The 26093-nt window shown below is 39.5% G+C and overlaps 1 protein-coding gene across 2 annotated transcripts in view; it reads left to right on the plus strand.

The window, feature by feature from the left end:
* Positions 1-26093, plus strand: part of Wdr70 (WD repeat domain 70) — a 241147-nt gene that overhangs the window by 131212 nt on the left and 83842 nt on the right. For both annotated transcript variants that reach the window (XM_076551820.1, XM_076551819.1), the window contains one exon: positions 20556-20730. In XM_076551820.1, coding sequence (XP_076407935.1) covers positions 20556-20730 — 175 coding nt within the window. The remainder of the gene's footprint in view (positions 1-20555; positions 20731-26093) is intronic.

The following is a 26093-nucleotide window of genomic DNA, read 5'->3' on the forward strand; positions in this document are numbered from 1 at the left end:
GCATGTCCCATGGCTTGCCGCAGGAACTGCCCACATCCACTGTACTAATTCTTTCCTCCCGTCGTCCTTTGCTTCCTTCTCTGCTCAGCCTCTTAAAGAACGTGAAGTGGAGCTCAGGAACTAGGTAGACACACAGAGAGTACACTGAGGATTCAGAATTAGAATATAGGTAGTTCTTGAAGTACAAGGAATTGTTCCTTTGCTCAGAACACTGGAGCACCAGCTTTTAAAAGACCAAAGACAGATGTACCTGAGAAGAGACAGAAAAATTGAAGGGCAGAAGAGGAAAAGGCCTCCTGATGGAGGGTTGTGCATAACTATTCACTTTGGCAGCCCAGGTGTCATTGCTGGTCTTACAGGATTTCATCTCAGTAAAGCAGTACAGACAAAATGCCAGACTCCATGGAAAACGTGAGCGTGGTGGAAGGAAGGAGTCCTGGCAGGGTGGCAGCAGCAGCAGCAGCAGCAGCATTACGGACTGTGCATGGGTGCAGACCGAGTAGAGAGGAAGAAGGAAACTGCAGACAGGAGTCACTGGGTTGGTGTCAGTGTCCTAGCATTCCTGTGTTGTCTGTTTTTCATTTTCCTTTCTAGCACTAAATGTAAGAAACCCACTGTTAGCAGATCCGTGTGATGTCAGGAAGTGGTAGACTAGTAGAGGCAACTTTTCCGGAGGTAACGTTGGCCAGACTTGCACCTGACTTACTTTAATAAAACACCAATTTCTTCTTTATTGTAATGGTTTTTAGTTTCACTGAAGATTAAAACAAGCCTGGATTAAAACATTTTAATATTTAATTACAGGAGCTCTGAGTCCAGTTCCCAGCACCCATGTCGGGCAGCTTTCAACTGCCTGTGGCTCCAGCTCCAGGGGCAGCCAGTACTTCCGGCCTCCAGAGCACCTGCACTTAATTTAATTAAGACATTTGAATATTTTAATTCTTCAATGCAGTTAATTCAATTGAATTACTTGGGCTTATTTGCAAAACATAGTTCTTGGTGTTTGGGGCACAAGGATTTATAAACCTACTTTGTCTGCAAGGACTTTAGAATATAATATGTGAGAGAAAGGTGTACTTATGTAAAATATGATGTATGACCAGTGTTCTAGATGGAATGCAGCTTGGAAGCCCTTAGAAACACAGAGTGACACATTTCCCCGAGAAGGCAGGAACTGCTTTCTGAGTGGGCACAGACCTGAATCTGATCAAAGGCTCTCTGGTGTAATATGTTCGCATTTAAATGGGCTATTTGTGAACTTAGCTTTCCTGCATCATTTTAGCCCTGATATTGCTTGCTATTCAGTTCTCTGTGTGTTCTGAACTATGTTCTTTGAAGGCACACATTAGGAGAGGTGCTGGCATGAAGGAGCAAGCGAATGAATCACTGCGTGTAACCAGACTGATAGCTTCAGGGTGATGTGGATTTTTGGCTGTTTTGCTCAGTGCTTTATTTTCAGCACTTAGGCCAGTGTTTGGCATACTTCTAGTATATAAATATTTTCTGAATGATTGGAAGGAAGGAAGGAAGAAGTAAAACAGAAAAGCTTTCGAAACAGGTGGATCTCTGGCGAGTTCCAGGCCAGCCAGGGCTATACATGAAACTTTGATGTTTTGTTTGTTTGTTTGTTTGTTTTAAATTGAGTTTTGGGAGAGTAAAAAAAAAAGATACAATGCAATTCTAACAATGAATGACTATGGAAAAGTTAAAGATTTGAAGTTAGAGATTTGAGTATTTTAAAAAGGAATTAAATTTCACTGCACTTACTTATTTCATTATTGTGAATAATTATACATGATCTCATTTTCTTACAATTTTCAATAGACTGGTCATAATGGACAGATAGGTGTGTGTGTGTGTGTGTGTGTGTGTGTGTGTGTGTGTGTGTGTGTCTGTGTCTGTGTCTGTCTGTCTGTCTGTCTGTCTTGGATATAAGGACAGCTTTTATGACAAGTAAGAAATTACCATTTCACAGAATATTTGTCTTTAGAAGATCACTTCTGCTTTGCCATCATAGTTTCTTCTGTGTTTCCTTAATTCTCTAGGATTTTCAGGAAATAGACTTACAAATAACAGGATGTTACCCTACCTTGTAGATTCTTTGGAGGTTATGCCAGTCTTCTTAGAAAAAATCTCTTATCTGCTGTATGTCTAAGACAACCCTGGACATTTCATGGATACAGTTACAGTATCCATAGAAACACAACTGTTCCTGATATCAACATACAGCAGTGAACTCTCCTTGTTATTCTATCGATTTTGTGAATTCTCTTAATTTTTTCACTTCCCTGTTTTTAATTTTCTACTCTCCACATGTGAACCAAATTAAGATGGTTTATTTGGAGGCTGGACTGCCAAGCAGCCGTGGAAAGCTTCATTGGACTGCATTTGGAAAGTTTTTCCTTTGTCTTTGGCCAACAGCTCAACCCTTTTGGTTTCCCATCTGTTTAACACACGACAACTATGGCACATTTCCATTTATCTGGGTCAGAAAACAGAGTTCTATAAGTCAGCCTGTTACCTGCCGTGTGGTGGGTCCAAAAAGAGAAAGACAGAAGTTTTTCTGTTTCTCCCAGGAACTGATAGAAACATAATTGTGGGTAACTTCCTTTTGACGTCTTGTTCTTTGAATTCTAGAAGTCACTGAATTTTTGGAATACAAACACTCTCCCCCAAGTAACGGCCTGTTGCTGTGTTCCCCTATTATTTGATTACTTTTCATATTCAGAACTCATGATTGGGGCAGGAGAGATGGCTCAGCAGTTAAGAGCCCATGGTGTTCTTGTGGAGGACCTGAGTTCAGTTCTCAGCACCTATGTTGGACAGCTTTCAGCTGCCTGTGGCTCCAGCTCCAGGGGCAGCCAGTGCTTCCGGCCTCCAGAGCACCTGCACTTATGTGTCCACAAGCCCTCCTTCCATACAGAATTAAAAGTAAAATAAATCTTTAAAAGATACCTCATGATCAAACTGAGGGTTTTGTTTTATGATCTTGACTCTTGATTCAGCTCCTTTTTGAGGAATTAAACTGGTCTAGAACAAATCCTACTTTTGAAAGTTAAATATGTTTTATTTTTCTTCCATGTAGCAAATATCTTTAAATTAGGAAAACAGTCCCCATTCTGGATTATATTGACTTCAAAGCCAACACTATTTATTTTTCTATTGACTTGCTTGTTTATTTATTTGTTTTCAAATAATTTACCCATCCTAAAAAAGTATTTGAGGGTTGGTGAGATGGTTCAGTGATTAAAAGCTCTTGCATGCAAGCCTGATGAACTGATTTCATCCAGAGATCCCATGGTAGAGAGAGAAGATCAATCAGCCTCTGGAAGTAGTCCTCTCCTATCCACACATGTAGAGCGGCACATGTGTGCACACGTGCTCTCTTTCTCTCTTTCACACACACATGCACACACACACATGCACACAGGATTTGAGAAGGTTTAAAGTAATATATGTAATACATTACATTATAAAAAAAAATAAAGTGTTGAGGACCACAGGAAGGGTAATGATAGTACTGAGGTATTTAGAGAAAGCAGTGCTCAGCAGAAATAGTTAGACTGTACATTCACCTTCTAAATTTGCTAGTGACCAAAAAATGATAGTAACACGTTCAGTTAAGAATTCTAGGACACCCCTTCCCCATGAAAATATAGCTTTTTTTCCTTTCAATAAAATGTAAAGCAAAACCTGGCCTAGAGACTCACTTAGAGAACATTGGTTAGCTAGGCCTTCCCAACAGTAGACAAAGGAGTGAATTTTATAACTGGGTATTTACATACTGAGTGCTTTATGTATATTTTCTCACCCAATCTCTTAGAAGGACTGCAAACTATCATTTTCAGGTTAGGAAGTGTAGGGTCTGAAGGTTACCGTTTGATAGTGAAATGCCCTCAGTGGCCTCAAGCATTTGAATCTTGGTCCCCAGGTGGCAGTGCCACGTTGAAAGATTGTGGGACCTTTCGAGAGGAGGAAGTTTACTGCAGGAAGTGAGCTTAGGGCCCGGGCTTCAGATCTTGCAGGTTGATCTGCTTCTCTTTCCCCAGCACTGGACTCCTCCACACTGGACACAGTGGGACCTGTTGCTCCGTGTTTCTGCTACTGTGCCCTCCTCACTGTGATACATTGTATCCTTTCTGAAGCTGTAAAGCAAACCCTCCCGTCTTTTGTCATTGCCAGGAGAAAAGTTGCTAAGACACTAAGTGACTTGTCTAAGATGTCATATTAAATTGGGAGGACAGATTTAAAAGCAGGCAAATCTGACTTCAATGTCCTCAGTCTTTATCATTGTTATGTACTTACATGCATGTAACAAGTTTTTTGCTACCCACCCAAACACATGTCAAAGCAGGACTCCTAGGTGTAAAGAAAAGGCATTCTAAAAAGGAGTGAAAGCAATACAGTTTAATGTAAGATCAGCTCTCAGGTCTTTTATAGAATGAGGTAAACTGTAGATTATTCAGAGCTTTTTAAAAAGAAAGTACTTACTGGATTTCTTTGACCTAAGGGAACTGTAAACCTCGATAGAAAACACATGTACTTGTCGATCTCTCTTTACATCCCACCCCATAAAAATGCAGAACACTCCCCATAGGTCTTGAGTAGGGAAGCGGAGACTGAGGCTCTGAGCTTATGCTGATAGACTGGCTGTGTCCAATGGGACAAATGCTTCTGCTTCAACTGGCAGTGGAATGTCAGATGATATGTTCCTCTTTAAGGCCTCAGTCAGGAAATAGTTCACCAAGTCCCCGCACCTAGCTCTTACAATAGTTCAGATACCTCCGGAGAGTAAGGCGAACAAAGCAGATGAAACTGTACAAACAATGCAGCAAAGTAGTAGTTGTCTGCCTGGGATATTTGACATCACATTTGGTGATCTGGCTGGTCAGTTACATGATGGATCATTTGAGCAGTTATATTCTGGCCCTCATTTCTGTGAGAGAGCCTAAGTACACTTTATTTAGATTAATTTACTATAGGGATAAGGTGAAGAACAAATGATGAAATCAAATTTTGTGATACTTAGGGAGCCATGAAATAAATTCTAGTCCTGGAAACTAACAACTCTAAGTATTTGTCATGGCATCTAGCAAGTACCTCAAGAACGTTCAGTTTACTTAGCAGTATCTGGCCCAACTCTACACAATGATCATACAACTAGAGGTTCCTACACATGTTTTATATATTAGAGAACCATGTTCAAAATTAAAATCTTACCTCTGAGGCTGAGGACAACTCAGTTGGCAGACAACTCATTGCTTGCTTAACATACACAAAACCTAGGATTCAACCTCCAGCTGCCACATAAACTTGGCATGTTACCACACACCTGTAATCCCAGTCCTTGGGAAGTGGAGGCAGGATTCTCATCTACATAGCTTGTGGAATGCAGCCAAGGCTGCTTGAGACCCTGCTACAATCACTCTACCAATACAACCAATCACAAATAAGCAATCCTAGCTCTGTTAGAGGTAACTCTGACCATGGTCAGATTATTTCTCTTACCTCATTTCTGATATGAACCTGAAAACAGTTTTCTTCTCATAATGGTGAGATGTAATGATGATATAATATGGACCTAACACTTGTTTAGCTTTTACTGTACTTAATGCTCATGCTGCAGACAGTGGACTTCTCAGCACATCTGTTTGTGCAATCATAAAGTCCTCAAGTGACTGGAGAGCATAACAGAATGCCATGTTCTTTCATGGCTCCAGAGGCTTGACCTGACTGTGATGGAGAGGGAATGAAGAGAAGACAAACAGGCATAGAAAACCAGGAACATGTGGACTGGGCTCTGTAGATGTAATTCCGAATGGTTTTACTGAATAAAAAACACAGAGCCAAATGCAGAATTAAAAGCCTAAGAGGTCAGAGCAGCAGCCAAGAGCTAAGACCAAGGCTGCCTTCTTACCCCTCACTGCCACTGTCATCCTTCCCCTCAGAAAGAGACCTGCTTCCTGTGTGTCTGTCTTTTTATTGACTTTCTGTTCTGCCTTCTCATTGGTTGTAAACCCAACCACATGACCTCCTTGTCACTGCCTGTCTATACAGACCTCCAGATCTTCTATGGTTGGTATTGAGATTGAAGGCGTGTGTCTCCATGCTGGTGGTGACCTTGAACACACAGAGATCATGTGATCAGGATTAAGGACGAGTGCTACCACTGCCAGACTTCTGCAAATGGCTTGTTATTAGCGCTGACCCCCAGGCACTTTTATTTATTAACATACAAATAAAATCACATTTCAGCACAAATAAAATATCACCATAGGGCTCAATGATGGAGAAACCCCAGAAGCTTGCTATGTGTTTCTTATGTACAGTTGGACAGGACAGTAGGGTTCTTGCATACAGCTAAACAGGAGGCAGGGTTTATGGTACACAGCTGAATCAAGGAGACAGGATTTGCTAATCTCAGTAGGAGAAGTCTCTGTAAGGGAGTAGTCTTCAGGGCTGGGGGGTGGGAGGCATGGGCAGGAAAAAGCTCAAGACCTTTTCTGTACACACTGTCAGCATTCACACTCAGCCCAGGAGGAGAAGCGTTGCCATCTCGCTGAGCCTCACCCAGGAAAGTGTCATTTGCTAGGAGGCTGAAGCATTGGGGTCCTTGACTTGGCCATGCCTATGCCACCAATCCACATACACTGGAGACTTCCCTCACTCAGGGCTTCCTGCTCTTGCTGAAGCAGAGTATGCTGAGTTTCAGTCTCCATTTTCCTGGTGGACTCCCTTGTGAGGAGTACTCTTCCAGCATGTTTGCACCAAGCCCTTGCTCAGCCTGTCGTAATGTCTGAACGATGTTTAGATGGTGCCATTTGCTCGGCTGGTAGTTCATAGGTTTCTACAAGGTGATAAACTGTGTGGCGATGGATTTCAGAACCCTGTCTGCACTCATCTTGTTTATCTGCCCATTTGCACTCAGCCTTGCCCCCTGCTTAGTATTCTATATGCTCTTACCACCCCTCTACTCACAGAAAAGTTATACCCCTGAAGATACTTAGGAGAATAGAACAGGCTTGTTCTGGGATAGATGCCTAGCTCATGAGCAATGTGTCACAGGTCTGAGGGGAGAAAATATAAGGAACAGGGTGTTGAGACAAGCAGTGGTAGGTGCCATTCCTTACAATTGTGTCCTTTTGCAAGTGTTTGCTCATTGATTATCTCCATTGTTTTTAAAAATCATTTGCTTATTTATTATGTATTCATGTTTTATACACATGTATGCTTGTACAGTGCCCGCAGAGGCCGGAAGTATGTTAGCTCTTCTGGGACGGGACAGTTGTTAGCTGCTCTATGATTGCTGGGAATCAAATTCCAATCCTCTGGAAGAGCAGCCAGTGCTTGTAACTGCTGAGCTGTCTCTCCAACACCCTTTATCGACAGAGGAGAAATTAGTATTTATTCCATTAGATGATAAAGGCTGCATTTCTGTACCCCATAATGTAATAATTATTAATTAATTAATGTAATAAGACTTTCAAAATAATAACTGCTTTTTCTTTGAAGATGCAAAATACAAATCCTACTGAGCTTTGTATTGAATTTGGTTTATAGATATGGAAATTTTGTACTATTCTTTCTCAAAGTAAAACTATCAGTCAAACCATCAATACCTATAACATGTAAATCCAAAATTGTTATGACTTTGTTATCATGGATTCATGTAGACAGATCATGCTATAAAACCTGAGGTGTACCAAATGTACCCTGGCATCAGGTATGTATGTACCATATGTACCCTGGCATCAGGTATATCTGGGTAGATATGTACTATATGTCCCCAGGCATTCAATTATTCCATTGAAATGAAAGATACAGTAGTTGTTAGTCCTTTTGTACCTTAGTTTCCCTTTGCAAAATAGATATAAGATCAGTGCCTTCTTCAGAGCATTGTGAGCGTGTGTTGGTCAGTGTCCTATTGCTGTGAAGAGACACTGTGACCATGGCAGCCTTTATAAAGGAAAACATTCAGTTGAGACTGGCTTACAGTTCAGAGGTTTAGTTCATTGTCATCATGGCAGTAAGCATGGTGGCAGGCTGGCAGATGTGGTGCTGGAGAGGTAGCTGAGAGTTCTATGTTCTGATTGGCAGACATCAGGAAGAGTGAGAACCTGGACCTGGCTTGGGCACTTTATGCCTCAAAGCACACCCCTGGTGACACACTTCCTCCAACAAGGCCACCCCTCCTAATAGTACCACTCCCTGTAAGCCTGTGGAGGTCATTTTCATTCAAACCACCACAGAGTGCTAAATGGTGAGGTGCTGATATAGTTTCTGCTTCACTATGAGCACTCACATGTCAGTGAGCACTTTCATGACTGTGAGTCCAAACTTCACTGTGTACTCAGTTCCTAGTCAGACCATTAGCATGGCGTTTTGATTACCAAACACATTTTGTCTTTCTATGACTCCTGAGGAAAAAATCCTTCAAGTTCAGGAGTTTTGTTATGGATTAATTTGTTAGAGATATTGAAAAGACTCACTGTTTTCAGTGTAAACTTCTAAAGTAACATTGACTTCACTACTTAACTCTACAACGTGATTAAGTATTGTTTAGTTCTTCAGTCAGGAGAAACTATTCCCTTTTGAGAGATGAATATTTATCTCATTTTCAAATTTGTACTGAATCATTCTTTGGCAATGCAAGTTTATCTTTGGAATCTGTTTTGCAGATGTTGAGTCTGCTACGTTTAAATTTGGTTGGTTAAGTGAAATTTTGTATATGTATTATATTTTAGAAGCCTTTAAAAATAGAGTAATAGCAATAATCATGTTCAGCTTTAGCAGCTTGTTGGGCATCCTGCTGGCACCTGCTGGTCCCAGGGGCAGTTGGTCTGGCGGCACTGGTGACCCCTGGCAGGACTGAGTGGTAAAGGCAGATTGCTGTGGGATGTGTCGTACCCCCTTTGTCCTGTGATGACCACCATCCTCTCGTCCTCTGCCCTGCATGTCCCTCTTCTACCTCTAACGACGACTGTGATGCTTGCTTCTGTCAGTCTCCTTCCTTTGAATACAAGCCGCCAGTAACCACAGACATCGTGCCACATGGTCTTCACGTTCTAGTAAACCCACACGAGATGTTACAAGAGGAAGTCATTAGTGCAGCAGACCCGAGTGACCTGCCTTATGATCCATGTGGATTCACTTTGAGTTTCCTGCTATCCAGTTACTTAGAGATGCAATTGTAGAATTGCAGAATTCTACTGTTTTGGGGCCCTTCTCAAAGAATTGGTTTCTCTCAGAGACCCACTCACTTTGAATTTCTGGTTAGTCAGAAATGAGTGCTATTTGAAGCACTGGGTCTTTAATATTGTAACTGTTTTCTGGTGTCTTTCTCTCTTCTTAAGTTCTTCACTGAATGTGACTAACAGCATCATTCTCACATTTATCAGGAACATTGTCTTAATTTACCTTGGTTCTATACTATATAACTGTAGATTGAGGGATGGTACTAGAGCTCTACTGTCTTCTTAGATTTTACACTTATTTATTTACTTAACTTGGGAGTCATGCATACCATAGCATGCATGTGGAGGCCAAAGTTATATGAATCAGTTCTTTCCTTCCACCATGTGGATTATGGGGATCAAACTCAGGCCATCATTCTAGTGGGCAAGCACATTTATCAACTGAGCAACCTTGCCATTGCTCTTTACTTAGGATACCATGCACACTTCTTGCTTCTCTCCTTTCCTTATAAGAAGTCACATACTACGGCAGGCAGCTCTGCCTCCTTTGGGCTGTTTAGCCCAAGGTCATGAGCAGAGCAAATACTACTGCATTACTACATTACTCTGCAAGGCCTTTTCCACTGGAGCCTGCTTAGAAACCTTCAGATTCAGATACACTAGCATCCTATACCATAGCATAATCATACAAACCTGTGTACAAAAACCACAAATGCACACTCAAACAGAAAGTCATCCTGTGTTTCTTTTGAAGTCTTGGCTTCTGACTTTTCTTCTGCCTAAAACTCCCTCAAAGCTACCTCCCAACCCTTGTTATTATTCAAGACTCAAACTGAATGCTACATCCTCATCCTAGCATCTCTTCCTGCTCTTTCTGTTAGCCATATTTACTTCTGTGTTATTTGTTTGTTTGTGACATCTTGCTTTATAGCTTAGGCCAGCAGTTCTCAACCTGTGGGTCACGACCCCTTTGGGAGTTGCGTATCAGATATCCTGCTTATCAAATATTACATTATGACTCATAACAGTAGCAAAATCACAGTTATGAAGTACCAACAAAATAATTTTATGGTCACCACTACATGAGAAACTGTATTAAAGAGTCCCAGCATTAGGGAAGTTGAGAACCAGTGGTCTAGAGCTGTATAGTAGAATGCTTTTATCTGAATGTCACAAAGGCACCTAACCTGTGACCTGTCCTTACCTCTTATAGAGTTAGCAGCCTGTGTCTTATGGCTCATCTTGTACTGGTCTACCTGCCTGATCAGCATCACCCCTCTAGCTTACCCCAGAGTTATTTTTTTAGCTTTCCCATTCCATTGCTTTGGTGTAGAACTTGTATGTCTTTTACTTGGGCTGTCTAACTTACATGTTTATCCTCTAACAGTGTCCCCACTGCTATCCAAGTGACTTTCTAAAACACAAGTTTGATGTAGTAACTTGAGCCATTCTTTAATTTTTTTTTCATTTTGTTTTATGTGTATGGGTGTGTGCAATGACCACAGGAGTCAGAAGATGGTGTTAGATACCCTGGAATGGAGCTACCATGTGGGTGCTGGGAATTGAATCCTGGAAGAACAACCGGTGCTCTTAACCACTGAGCTATCTCTCCAGCCACCCATTCTTTTTAGTAGTTCTGCAGTCTTAGAGTATAGATCCCATAATCCCAGTGCATTTCATGGGATCATCTTCATAATCTGGCTCATGCTGGTATTTTTTACAATCTCATCTTCCATTTACAGTGTGTACTTCATGCTCTTGTCAAAGCAAAATACTCTGTTTCAGAAAGAGGCTACCTTTTCAAACCTCTCTTGTGAATTCTCCACCAGTTTCTAAGATTTATACCCTACTTCCGCCTTACACTAGTCTATAAATTTTAGTTTGAGAATACTAGCCCTCCGGAAAAATCCCACTTCCAAGGAATTGTTCCAAAGCTTGCCACCAAAATGCCTCCTCTTCTCTGGGTGGTAGCCTCATGATGTCATGTTGTCCTCTGAGTTTTATCTATTCCAGGAGAACTGACATTATTGTATCCTCATATGTTCTCTAAAGTACCTGACTTATAGAAAGTATTTATAATTGCTAAATTGTGTCTTAGAGTGCCTAGGAGACATTTCCAGTAGCTAGAATGTGATTTCTGTGGAGACAAAAGCTCTATCGTGGTCACCCTTGTTTCTATAGTGCCAGAATAGTAGTCATACCCCAATAAGAATCAGTTGAGGCAAATTATTTAGAAGAAAGGTTCATGACAACATGGGAGGGAAGCAGTTTCAAAAATAGGGAGATATGCAGGTACATAGATATACAGATAATAATATATTTACTTTTAAACTTATATATATATATGTACGACATAGGGTTTTAATTTTTTTGGAATTCTATTATTTGTTCAAAACTATGCCAAGTATTTAGAAAATAGTCAAAATAGATATCTATTTGGAAAAAATTTTTTGTAATTACTTTGTTTTGGTTTTACTTCAAAAAGAATAAAGGTACAGTGTTAAGTACTATTCATGCTTAAATACTCCTTGCTAGTTTTTAAATAGAGAGGACTGCCTTGGAAAGTGTATTGATATTCTGTTAGAGTCATTCCGTTTGGCTAGCACTAACATTTTTAGGCAAATGAATCATTAGTAGTAAATTAATATGTTAAAGCAAATTAAAGGAAAAATATATATAGCCATATAATTTTTAAAAGATAAGTATAACCACAGTGCACATATAAAATTTTAGTGTCCTTATTTATTTGAGAAATAAGAACAATAGAACTTAATGGAAAGCCTTTGGTTTCATTAACTCTTTTTTTGAGGGGGGTGGGGAGACAGGGTTTCTCTGTGTCACTTTGGAGCCTTTCCTGGAGCTCACTCTGTAGCCCAGGCTGGCTTCGAACTCACAGAGACCCACCTTCCTCTGCCTCCCGAGTGCTGGGATTAAAGGTGTGCGCTACCACCTCCTGGCAGTCTCATTAACTCTTAAAAGTGCTGCCTGAAAAAGATAAGGGAACCTCTCTGTTTGGTGTGTGCAGAAAGGGGATACTCTATGGAATGCTAGCTAGCCTGTGTTCTTGTCTTTATAAGCCACATGTGCTGGTGCTCCATACGAAATCTTAAATGCAGAAATACTATTCATGTTCAAATAGTCCTTGTTAGTTTTTAAGTAGAGAGGACTATGTTGGAAATAGACCTTATTTAAAATGGATAAATGATATTAATAATAAATAATAAACAATGATATTTCAAAACAATAATGAAGAAGAAATAAATACACTTTATTTTGAAGTGAGAAGAAAGGTTCTTTTTTCCTTTATTCTCATATTGGTAGACTCACATTCTTTTCCTACAGTACACTGGCCTTGTAGACTGGGCTTAGATACAGGTTTTGGGGTCCTTTAGCACCTATTGCTGAATAAGTAGGAAAAGGTTGCTGCAGATCTAGCCTCTGAGGAGCTGAAGGGCTCTAATTAGAATTCATTTGTGAATCCAAAAATAACTGTAGATCTGTGCATTTATGTTGTGCATTTATGTTGTGGATCTGTAAAGTCCCGTCTACGGCTGGTTCAGCTGATGCTTTGTCACTCATTATGAATTACCAGTGTGAGCGTGACTGCTCTACCAGTCTCCTTCCAGTAAGAGAACACCAGAAGAGCCCAGCACTGTTCATCTTGCATATTCGTGTTCTTTGAGAATAAATGGTCTGCTCATTCATTACCACCTGGTTCCCATTTATTCTTATCTGGGAGCAGTATTTACTCCTTTAAAACAAGTCTGAGTCCTAGCTCCACTCCTTGCCAGCTTTACAAGTTTGCAAACATTCTTTGTGTATTTTTTTTCTTTTCAAAATTAGTTCTTTCTATTATTTCTATCTTTCTATTATTTTCTTCCTCCAAACCCTTCGCCTTGTTCTTTTTCATGGCCTCTTTTTTCATTAATGTTGTTACATACATAAATTTTCATAATTACATCATAAACACATGATTACAGCCTGCTCAATCTGTATAATGTTACCTGTATGTACGTTTTCAAGGCTGACTGTTTGGTATTGGACAACCAATTATATAATCTTCCCTGGGGAAGACTATTTCTCCCACTCTCAGCATTCCTTAATTACCTGTAGTTCTTTGTGGAGGGTCGAGGCCTCATGGGCTTTCCCTGTCTACTTTTGCATGTCTACTGTTCTCCTTGTTCAGGTCATGTTTAGGCAGTCATGTTGGTGAGAAGGTACTTAGGGATTATAGTGGTCTATTAAAGTGTATTTGTAGGTTCTCCTCTAAGATCCATGACTTCACTAGCTCTGGGTAGTTGGCCAGGTTCCCAGTACCAGGCATAATTTCCCTCTTGTGTTAGCACTAAAGTATGTGTGCCACTACCATATCCTTCAGGTTATTGTTCATGTTGGTCCTTGTGGATTATAGACATCACAGCTGGTAGGATTGTTGGTTGCTTCCCTCCTTTGGAAACTTGCATGGTGCTTTTGGGTCAATTCAATTTCTGGGGTTTCTGGGCCCTGTTTCTGAAATACATGGTGTCTTCAGCAATAAGTACTTACCTTCCCACCTCTTGGGGACAACCAAGGAAGTAATAATAGCCTATAATGTTTTTGGAGTCTTTCGGAAAACTCTGACCAACATCTCCAAAGAGGACTTCTCATACATGGGACAGGTATTTTTGTGAGATGGTCATTGGCCCTTGAAACATTATCAGCCCAGCTGGGAAAATTTGACTTAAACTATTTTACTATTGGTGGGATTGCAGTCTGATTCACTCACTCTAGAAAACAGTGTTGGAGAGTTCTCAAAAAGCTAAAATAAATCTACCATATGACCTAATGTAGTCAGACTTTGCTTTGTGGGGCTGCCAGCCTGCAAATAATGACACAGAGACTTATTAGTAATTATGAAAGCGTGGCCTTTAGCTTAGGCTCATCCCAACTAGCTCTTGTAAACTCAAACCAACTTGTTTCTATTTATCTACATTCTGCCATGTGGCTTTTACCTCTCTCCTATTCTGTAAGTACATGTTCTGCGTCTCGCTGGTGTCTCTGGTGTGCATAGATTCATCTCCAGTTCTGCTCTGTCCCTGGAAGTCCGACCTAGCTATTGGCCATTCAGCTCTTTATTAAACCAGTCAGGTGCCTTAGGCAGGTGAGGCAAAACATAGACACATCTTCATGCAATGTAAACAGACATCCCACAAAGGCTCAGCTATACCACTCCTTTCATATGCCCAAGGGAAAGGACTCGCGGTCCTACTCCACAGACACTTACCAGCCTCCTTCATTGCTGCTCTATTCACAACAGCTAGGAAGTGGAAACAACCCAAACGCCCTTCAACCAATGATGACGGAGGATGGATAAAGAAATTGCGGCACATATACACTCTAGAATGATACTCAGCTGTAAAGAAAAATGAAACTGTGAACTTTGCAGATAAATGGGGGTGGGGCTAGAAAAGGTCATAGTGAATGAAATTCAGACCCCAGGCCCAGAAAGACAAGCAGCATGTTTTCTCTCATCGGAGGCTTCTACCTCCAAATCCTCAAATTTAAGTACATTTCCTGGAGTGACTGCAGAAACCAGGAAAGTAAAGGGGACCACTGTCTTCTCACTACAGTTACTAAGTATATGTATAAGAATTTACTGTCAAGTGTGTATTCATAAAGATTATTGTGGGTTTACATAAAAGCTAGAACATTGTCCTCATTTCCGTGGAACTTGAATACCTTATTATTATTATTTTTTAAAGGAGGCCTTTCTTACTTATTTTTCTCTACCAAGAGAGTCTGAAAGTTTCAGACTCTTCTATCAGTTGAGTTCCTTGTGTAGTCTTTTGAGAAAAATTAAACCAAGATCTAAGTGATTTCCATGCAAAATTAATGCTTCCCTCGACTTCTGCCAAGTGCCGTGATGCATTTATGCAGCAGATGCCAGAAAGTTTAGAACTTGTATCTGGGAACAATCCAAAAATTCTAAGACAGAAAGCATTTGTGCCTGGGGCCATGCAATGACCCCACCTGTGTCTTTTCTTGTCTTCTGGATGTTTTCATTTTATGTCCAGAAAGGCCCAGGCAGGCCCTTCTTCTATTTTTAAATCTTCCTTCTGAAACACAGTTTTAATTTTACAAGTCTAGATCTCACTCCAAGTTTCAAAATATGTGTTCTCCAGCATAAAATGTTCTGACAGATACCTAATGGCCTAGCACTTTAGCATCTATTTTTTAGACATAAATTGAGAGACTCAGAGCCATAAAACAATAGTGTCTATCAGATGTTGTATGAGCTTATATTTTACACATCTCTATGCTAGGTAAATTACTTTCCACTTTCTCATTATTTTGATGATAAACTAAAATAAATGGAAATACTTAGTTGTTGGATTTATTAGCTTTGTTTTTTATTTATGATCTAAGGGGAAACACAGAAAAGAACAAGTATTTATTGAGTGCCTGTTGTGTTCTAAATATTGTCCTAGATATGTTTACATCCCTAATCTCATTTGGTCCTCACAGCCCCTCATTATCCCAGTTTTAGAGATGATGAACTTTTAACAAGCCACGTGATGATTCTTTATACTTGTGTGGGGTCTTTCACATCATAAGTCTTAAGTGCCGTCTGTCACTGGGGATGTTGGGTTATAAAAACGAGAAGTTGACTATTGTAATTTATCCTCACCACTGCAGAGCTGGGGCCAGAAAAATAAAAACACATGTAGTGTTTCTCAACTTTTTGTGATTGTTAATTATGGGAAACAGTAATAGAGATAGAGAACAAGTAAGCAAAACAGGATACCTTCAGCAAAGGGAAGGCTTTGTAATGCTCAGATACAAATATAATGCTGTCCTAGTGGACATCCATGTACAAAAACATTAGCCTTCATCCATACCTTGGACTATGTGTTAAAACCAGTTCAGGTTGATGATCTAGTCATAAAATTTAAAACTACGAAACTTACAGAAGAAATAAAGGAAATCTATGCTTTTTGGTTAGTTAAGAACCTTTTGGGTATGTGGCTTCCAAATACTGATAAAGTGTATAAAAAATTTAAGAAGGGGGTTTTAGCTTAGTTGATAGATTGCTGGCCTGGCATGTTCAAAGCTCTGGATTCAATTCCTAGTACCATGTTGACCAGGCATGGTGGCACACATTTATAAGAGGTGGAGGCAGGAGGATCAAAAGTTTCAGATTTTGGGATGTTTGAGACCCAATCTCAAAGAATTTTGAAAGATTTGCTATTTTATGTGTATGTGTATTTTGCCTGCATGAGTGTCTGCATACCACATGCTTGTCATCAGAGTTCCTGGAACTGGAGATCCAGAGGTTGTTAGTAGCCATGTAGGTATATCTATCTATCTATCTATCTATCTATCTATCTATCTATCTATCTATCTATCTATCTATCTATCTATCTTATGTAGATGAGTGCTCTATCTCCGTATATAACTTTATGACAGAAGAGGGTATCAGATTCTACTAGAGGTGGTTGTGAGCCACCTGTGGTTGCTGGGAATTGAACTCAGGACCTCTGGAAGAACAGCCACTGAGCCATCTCTCCAGCCCTCAATATTATATTTTAAAAATCTGTTATTCGAAACACTTTAAAAATGAAAAGTCATGGTAATAGTCTTGGTTAATACTTGCTAATTTACAAATGCGTTTCTCATCAAGAGCTTAGATCCACAGCTGGAGATTAACTTAGTATGCTTGCCTAACATGTGCAAGACTCTGGGTTTGTGTCCCTACTCCACTTCCTGCACACACACCCAACCAACCAACAAAAGGAAAAAAAAAACCTTGTGTCTAGAATAAAGAGCTGTCAACATGTAGTAAAAAGAAAATGAACAACTTACTATTGAAAGCAGGCAAACATTTGAACAATTCCTTCACCAAAGAAGAAAAATGGTGTGTGGAACAATGCTCAACATCACTAGGCATTTTGGAACTGCAAATTAAATCCACAATGCATGGTGCTCAGCTTCATATTGAGATAACTGCCAGCCAAAAGAGTCAAGACTATGAAGAAGGAGCTGTAACCTTCTGAGAGGCTTCCTTGAGATCCTCTCTCATTTACAACCCATGGGTCGAAATTAGCTGTGCATGAGTCTGGGCAGTACAGACATTGAAGAGCACAGCCAGAAGATTCTGTGGCAGGCTTGAAGAGGTTTCACTGCTGAGGTACCCTGTAGCCGGGAGCTCTTACCTCCCTCCCAGTGGATGACTTTGAACCCTGCAGTCCCATTGTGCCCCCCCGGTTTGCCTCTGACTGCTTCTGAACCCTTGTTTGGCATTACATTAGGCAGTCTGATCTTCGTCTCTGTTTGCTTTTTTGTGTCTGTGTTTTTTGAGACAGGGTCTTGCTGCATAGCTCAGACTGGCTTCTAACTTGCAATCCTGCTGTCTTCAGCCTTCTGAGTGCTGGGACTACAGGTGTGTACCATCACTTTGGCTAGTGCCATCCCAAAATAGGATACAAAACTTGGTCGACAACTCTAATTCCCGAGTTTTGATCATTTTAAGCAGTTCTTAGAGGTATTATACTTTGAAATGTTTAAGATTTTGGAGTATTATAGGTTCTGGGCTTTTAGATTAAATATGGTAACTTCTATTTCATCCTTAAATATTAGAGAGAATTCAACAGTAATGTTGTCTTGAGTATTCTCATTGGGATGTTTTTTTTTCTTTTGTAAGGGTAGGATCTCTCTTTTGCTCACACTGACCTAGATCTCACTTTATAGGTCAGGCTGGTTTGGACTCATAGCAGGCTTCCTACTTCAGCCTTCTGAGTGCTGGAATTAGAGGAACAAGCCACCACACTCAGCTAGTGGGGAGGTTTTAAATTACAAATTCAGCTTGTTACATATATGCTATGTTATGTAAATATATATTGTAATATATTTGAATTAATATAAATGAATAATAGTAAATTCTTGATATTTTGAGTGAGCTCTGATTGTTACCTGTTTCTGGAAAATTTGTTTATCTAAATTGTCAAATTTATTTACTTAATCTGGTTATTTCCTTTAAATTAGATTGATTCAGTGTAGCTCCTTTGGGAAGAAGGACGATACAGCTTCTCCAAGTCTGTCTCTGGAATCCTGACATGGGATAGGGTTTAAGTAAAACCAAGAGACACACATAGCTAAGCAGTCTAGCTAAGCAGGTGGCCCCTGCTTACCATTCTGTCAAAGTTTGTTTTGTAAACTTGTTCCTAAACTACTGATTAACATTTTAATTTTGTCAAGCTCTAGAGATGGCATCTTTCATTTAGGACACTCATGTCCATATCATCTGTGCTCATTAGTTTTATGTTGATTACATTATTCTTACTGGCTTTTCTTAGTTCTAATAGAAGTTACTGTTACGTACATTTTATCTCCATTATCACATTTGTTTTATATAAGTGTTAGTGATTGTGGTGAGATTTATGAACTACATCTTTAACTTTTCTGTAGACGAAATTCTAAACAGTCTTAGTAAATAAGAAACACAGAGCCAAACACAAAATAGGCAAATAGGAAATAGGCAAAGAGATCAGAGAGTCACAGCTACCTTATCTTATCACCTGGCCGTCGCTGTCGCTTCCCCAGAGAGAGTTTCTTCCTGCCTGACTTGTGTTTTTATTGCCTTTTTGTTCTGCCTTCTCATTGGCTCTAAACCACATGACTTCCTTGTCACTGCCTATCTATACAGACCTCCAGGTCTCTATGATTGGTACTGGGATTAAAGGCTCCTCTCACCACACTTGGCTATGTCCTTGACCACACAGAGACTCTGCCTGCCATGTGATCAGATTAAGGGCATGGGCTACCACCTGACCGCTGTTCCTGTCTCGATATGACCTCTGATTTCCAGACAAACTTTATTTATTAACATAAAAATAAAATCACAGCTGAAGGGTGGTGGCGCATGCCTCTAATCCCAGCACTTGGAAGGCAGAGGCAGGCGGATCTCTGTGAGTTCAAGGCCAACCTGGTCTACAGAGTGAGATCTAGGACAGGTACCAAAACTACATAGAGAAACCCTATCTTGTAAAACAAAAACAAAAACAAAAAAATTCTTTGGGGTTGGGGATTTAGCTCAGTGGTAGAGTGCTTGCCTAACAAGCACATGGCCCTGGGTTCAGTCCTCAGCTCCAGAAAATAAACAAACAAACAAATAAATAAAATCACATTTCAGCACAAATAAAATATCATCATCTTTTTCAGAGTCTTTTTCTTTTTTTAAAGATTTGTTTATTTATTATGTATACAGAAGAGGGCACCAGATCTCATTACAGGTGGTTGTGAGCCACCATGTGGGTGCTGGGAATTGAACTCAGGACCTCTGGAAGAGCAGTTGGTACTCTTAACCTCTGAGCCATCTCTCCAGCCCCCCAGTCTTTTTCTATTCTTTCTTCTCAACCTTTGTGCTATTACTGTCATGTTTTATTTGAACTTGTATTATAAACCTCACAATATGTTATTTTAATTTTGCTTCATAGCCATGCAATTTTTAGAGATTTAAAATTTTTAAAATGTCTTTTATGTTTGCCTTCAGTTTCTTTGTGTAGATTTGGGCTTCTGTTTGATTTTGGATTTTACTTTTAGGAACTTCCTTTAACATATCTTATGTCACATATTAGGTTGCAGTAAATTATCTCAGATTTGTCTGTTTGAAAAGGCTTTAATTTCATCTTGCTTTTTAAATATATTTTTGTTTGCTATAAAACATTAGATTCTTTTCTCCCTATGTCTTGGCTGCATAGTTTCTACCGGGAAGTTTTGACCTGATTGTTGTTTTTCTGTATCTAATGATTTTTTTTTTTTTTTAATTTAAACCTCCTCTAGGGCGGTGCTCCTGGCCCTGTAGTGAGTAGGAGTTTATTCTGTCTGTGCCCCAGGCCTAGGCTGCTGTGACTAGCTGCTTGTGAAAGCGCAGAGGCCGAGAGCTGTGCTTCTGCTTAGCTCCCAGAGGCATGGGCTCTCTGTCGAGACTCTTTTAGTTTAATGCAATTTCTGCAATATACTATATAGAGCAGTTCATTGATACTTGTACATAATTTATAAATTAATGTGCATTAAATAGGAGGCATATGCTTAACAGCTCTCCTGGTCAAGCTATGCAGTCATAAGAGTCTGGAGTCCATTGCATTATAGGGCATGGACTATAAGTAACTGAGAGATTTGGAGTAGAATTTGCCATTTGCCTTTTAATTTTAATTATCAAAATAATATTTTGATATTATTCAACCGGTTCACTTTATTTCTATGAATATTCATGAATGTGACATTTTTATAGTGTATAAAAAATCCTTAAAAGACAAGGTAGTCTCTATGGACCTGTTCCTTCAATCTATTGTTAATAAATGATATTCCCTCTTTTCCTTGTAGGACTGTAAGGCTCTGGGAAGTTGAAAATCCAAAGAAGCAGAAAAGTGTTTTTAAACCTCGGACAATGCAGGGTAAAAAGGTCATTCCCACGACGTGTACGTACAGTAGAGATGGGAACCTTGTTGCAGCTGCCTGTCAGAACGGAAGCATACAGATCTGGGACCGGAACCTGACAGTGAGTCAAAGCCTGTTTGTTTTCTCTTGTTTTTTGAGATGGGGTTTTTCTGTGTAGCCCTTGATGTCCTGCTGTCCTTGAACTCACTAGACTTGGCTTGCTTTGAGTTCACAGAGATTGGCTTGCCTCTGCCTCTGGTGTGCTAAATTAAAGGTGTGTATCATCAAGCCCAGTTGAAGTCAATGACTTTTAAATCTTCTTTTTGCAAAGGACAGCTAAAGCAAAATGACAAACATCATGTTAAAATACTATGAATTTCAATTTTCCAAATTAAGAATAATTTAAGCTGCAATATTAGTTTACCAATGCTGGGGCTTTTATAATAAGCAGTATTTCAGCCAACATTTCAGCTCTGAATTTTTTAGAGTGTAATATTAAAATAAATCCACTTCTTTGATATAAAATTTTAGAAGCATATTACAGCTTATATAAAATCTCAATTTGACTTTGAAAAGAAAGGTTTGGCAATAATACAGAACAATACTGAATAGAGTACTAGCAAACACTTTAAAAGGAAGTAAGAAAATCATGAAAAATCTAAAATTATTTCATTTGTTTTGCGATGATTTCTGTAATAATTTAAATGTTTTATTTTAATATTCTTTCCTATGTCAGGCTTTTTTAATAGATTAAAGTTTTCTTTCTATAGTTTTAGGTATTAGAATAAATTTTTGAACTGAAATGGATCATACAATCTATAGAAATAATGAAAGTAAAAGCCCTTGATTCATTCTGTAGATTACCAATGAGCTTTAAAAGGCCTTTGTATTAGTGTAGGTGGTAAAAGGAAAATATTTGATATGTAAATGAGTTGAGGCTACCAATGTTCAAATTGCATGCAAATGTTTTATGATCTTTTTACATTTTATTTACTTATTTGTTTGTGTGGTGTGTTGGGGGATTATGCTTGCGCCATGGTGCTTGTATAGATGCCAGAGGACAACTGTCTGTTTTCTCCTTTTATCATGGGTCCCAGCATTAAAGTCAAGTCTTTTTAGGCTTGTAGGCAAATGGTCTTTACCCACTGTGCATCTGACTAGCCCCTTCAAATGTTATAATACAGTTTGGATTCTTTATTTGAACAAAAGGTTCTTGTCAAATTATTAATTAATATTTATTAAATATATACTATATGCCAGACAGTATTCTGAGTTTTAAGAGTATTGATCAAAAATTCCTGCCCCCCCCCCCCCCCCTGGAACTTACATTTGAATTTTAAAAAATGTATATTATAGGAGGCTGGAGAGAGGGCTCAGCAGTGAAGAGCACTGGCTGCTCTTCCAGAGCACCCAGGTTCAAATCTCAGTACCCGTACATGGCTCACAACTGCATGTAACAACAATTTTAGGGAATCCAATGCCCTCTTCTGGCTTTGGAGCACACCAGACACATGGTACAGAAACACATGCAGGCAAAACACCCATGTACATAAAAATTTAAAAAAAAAAAATCTGCTCAGCTTTGTTCCTCAAACATTTATATTTTAAAACATTTACATTTTGAACAGGACCCTAGGGAGCATGCTTGTCTTTTCAGGGAGTTAGTTAAGTCATTTGTGTTGAAATAAGGTAAAACGTGATGGTGGGGGGAAATTCATACTGATAATGCTGGAAATATCTTTGGCATTTTATGTTTGTCAGATCTTTTTATTTCTGTTTTCATCTCCACTGTAAACTCCATAAAGCTTCATAACAGCACAGAGATTTTAAAATGCCTTTGAATTGTAAACTGAATTTTAACCAAGCAGTAAATCTTTTAGTAACTGGCTTTCATCGTCTCTTGGTACTGCTAACTTAAACATTGAAATTGCTTTAAGAGTAGTGTTTTCAGAATGCTGTATACACATGTGCCTTTCTCTTAGGACCTGTATTTGTAAATATTATATTTTTAAATAAAATATAAAATATATAATAATATAAAATATTAAAATATAAAAAATAAAGTTGAGTGTAATTTTTGAAGATCAATCTTGTGTATCTTGAACTAATGTCAGTCTATTGTTTCCGGTTTTGTGGAAAACAAAACGAGATGTGAGGGTCAGTGTTCTAAGCCAGCTACTAAGGATTATGGCCCAAGACATCCTGCTGATCCCAGGCTTTAATTCTGTTTTGCTGGAATTTAGTAACGTGTGAGCATATTGTTTACTATACTGTATCCTATTTGTTATATTTTACTCATTTATATATTAGTATATTAGTGTAAACTGGAAACATTGAAAAGAAAAAACTCACTCTCAGGAAATACTCCTTTGTTTAAAACAGATTTTAAATAATTCTGAACTGTTATTTCAACTCTCTATGCTATATAAATCACAGGAACATGAGAGCTGAGGGAGAAAACCTGATAGCACCAGCTTTTACACAGGGCCGAAGGTATTCTGACGGCATGTTTGTGACTAGTAGGTGGAACGATTGTAGTTGCCACATTTAATCCTGGAGCTCTCATTTCATCCGCTTCACACACATTGAGCAAAGCACTTCCTCACAATGCAGTCTCTGTTAGTGACAGACCCCTGTGTCCTGAGGAACTCCCTTGACTCTAGGGCAGTGGTCCTCAACCTTCCTGATGCTTCGGTTCTGTAACACAGTTCCTCATGTTCAGGTGACCCCCCCAACCTAAAATTATTTCCTTACTACTTCATAACTGTAATTTTGCTCCTGTTATGAATCATAATGTAAATTTCTGATATGCAGGATATCTGATGTATGACCCCTGAGAAAGGGTTGTTCAGCCCCCAGAGGGGTTGTGCATGACTTACAGGTTGAGAACCTCTGCTCTAGACCTATGCTGACTAGTTATGCTAAATATCAGTCCCCTAGTTCAGCAGGAGTGGGACACAAATGGATAATGGGGTGAATGTGGTAAGAAACACATTATATGCCTGAATGAGTGTCATGATAAAATCTGTTATTACTTACAACTAATATATGCTAATACTGAAAAGAATTACATAATAGGACATGCATGAAGTTTATACTTCTCAAAGAGTTTGTTTTCTTTCTGTGTCTGCTCCCTCTCCTCTGCATTCTCCTTGTCCACTGTCCTGCTGTGCGTGGGTCACCTGTATGTGTTCTTTGCTGTCCTCTTTAGCTGTCTGCTTGTCAGTCTACTTGAGCAACATTTTAATTGATATTCTTGCAACCCTATTACCTCCCTGAGAATAAGATGAAAGCAAAGTAAATGAGAATTATCTGTGAGATGATCTCTGAGCAGGTGGTGTCTTGCCTAAAACCCAGAATTAGCGAAGGTGGAGGCCAGAGTGGACAATCCTATGGCCCCCAGGGAGGTGTTTGTTTTGAATAAGATGGAAGATTGAGATTACAGAGTAAGAGTTCTGACATTACCAAAGCCACTATGCAAAAACCACATTGAAAGGCTCTCTGTCGAGTCTCAAAACAGTGTTGCATAATCTCTTTTAGAGTCCCCAGCAAAGCAATTGATCGTAAGTTTACCACAGGGAAGAATAAACTAGAATAAACCAGATATTTTTGAGATGATGTGGCACCACCAGGGCTCTAGGGGCTTTCGAGTTGCTTGAAGGCTCATGGGTGCTATCTGTTGCCTTATCTTAAATAGTTCTCAAGATTTAAAATTTTGTTTTCAGTGTTATTTTCTGTTAAATTTTCATAATGTACCTTGTAAACGGTACCAACACCTGTGCACGTTCATTGCAGAGATGTTGAGCTCCATTATGCAGTTTTCACACGTGTCTGCCATGTGCACTGCCCATGTTCACTCCCGTCTCCATCTCTTGCCTTCTCTCTTTCCAAATAGACCCCTTCTTCTTTCATTTTTAATTTTTTTACAAGTTTTTTTCATTTCTCATACCAATCCCAGTTCTCTTCCCTCCCTTTCACTCCTCCCCACTACACCTCCCCCCATCCCACCCTCCATCCACTCCTCAGAGAGGGTAAGACATCCCCTGGGGAGTCAACAAAGTCTGACATACTAAGTTGAGGCAGGACCAAGCCCCTCCCTGCTGTGTCAAGGCTGAGCAAGGTGTCCCACCCTAGGAAATGTGCTCCAGAAAGCCAGTTCATGGACCAGGGATAAGTCCTGGTCCCACTGCCAGAGGCTCCCCAGACAGATCTGGCCACATAACTGTCACCCACATTCAGAGGGCCTAGTTCTTTCATTTTTGAAAACGATAAATCTAGATTCTGCAGGAGAGAAAACAGGCAGTATGTGTCTCTGTGAATCTAGCTATTTTGTGTAACATGATCTTCAGTTTCATAACTCATCTTTTGTGATCCTTTTTCTCACCCCAAGTACCAAATTCAACCAAATTCTCATATTTGCTAACTTCTTTCTGTACTTTTCCTGTGGTGTGTGTATCGGGTAGGGGAGTTTATGGGTGTGTGGAGGTCAGAAGCCAACCTTGGTTGTTGTTCCTCTGGGGTTACCAACTTTGTTTTTTAAGACAGGTCGGGCCCTGGGCCCTGGGGCTTTCCCTTGGGCTAGGCTTTCTGAGCAGAGAGCCCCTTGCATCCCCTTGGCTCTCTGCCTCTCCAGCATGTGAGTACAGGCTCATGCTTCCACTCCAGCTTTGTATGTGCAGAGCACTGAGTTCTGCTCTCATGTTTGTGCGGCAAGCATATTATCAGTTGAACTAATTCCTCTGCTCCATTTTACTTGTGTTTGGACGTCTTCTGAAGCTATCATAGCTCCTGAAAATAAGAGGGTCACTTCATTTTGTAAGGGTTTATATAGTTTATAAGTGTATGTACTATGATTGATTATGAAGAAGAAAAAAATATGAGAGTTCTTTTTTTCTTCACCTTTCTTATTATACCCAATGCAGTAACCCAAATTTCCTTCAAATGAAATGTTAACAAGTTAAAAATAAAAGATTTTAGAAATTTGTGATATTTTACCATATTATATAGTTTGCTCATTTCTAGGCTTGCTTTGTGATAAATCTGTCATGCATTACGCATTTTTCAACAATCATATAACTTTGACTTGGAAAATATTTTTACATAGTTATTAATCATTTTCTGCTATCTACAAACGTGAAGATTTGTAAGGAATTCATTAAAAATTTATCTTTGAGATTATTTCAACAAAAAATAATTGCTTTCAGGTTTGTTTTTAAAATTTCTGTGACATACCACTTTATGTTGACCTCAGACATAATGTATGGAGGACCTTTTCGTATCTAATTACTCCATAGTCTATGAATGCAACTCCATCTTTCTGATAGTGGTAGTGTCGCAAAGGTCATTAAACAGGACTTCCAGAGGCTAAGGCTCTCTTACAGCCGACCTCTTTCCTGTCCCATGTCCTCTGCCAGGTATCTTAATAATTTTCCCAGCCTTTACCCTACTCTAGAGAGCCAAGTGAGAGCATTACAATGTTGACTC

This window comes from Peromyscus maniculatus, chromosome 15 (genome assembly GCF_049852395.1).
Source record: "Peromyscus maniculatus bairdii isolate BWxNUB_F1_BW_parent chromosome 15, HU_Pman_BW_mat_3.1, whole genome shotgun sequence".
Lineage (NCBI taxonomy): Eukaryota > Metazoa > Chordata > Mammalia > Rodentia > Cricetidae > Peromyscus > Peromyscus maniculatus.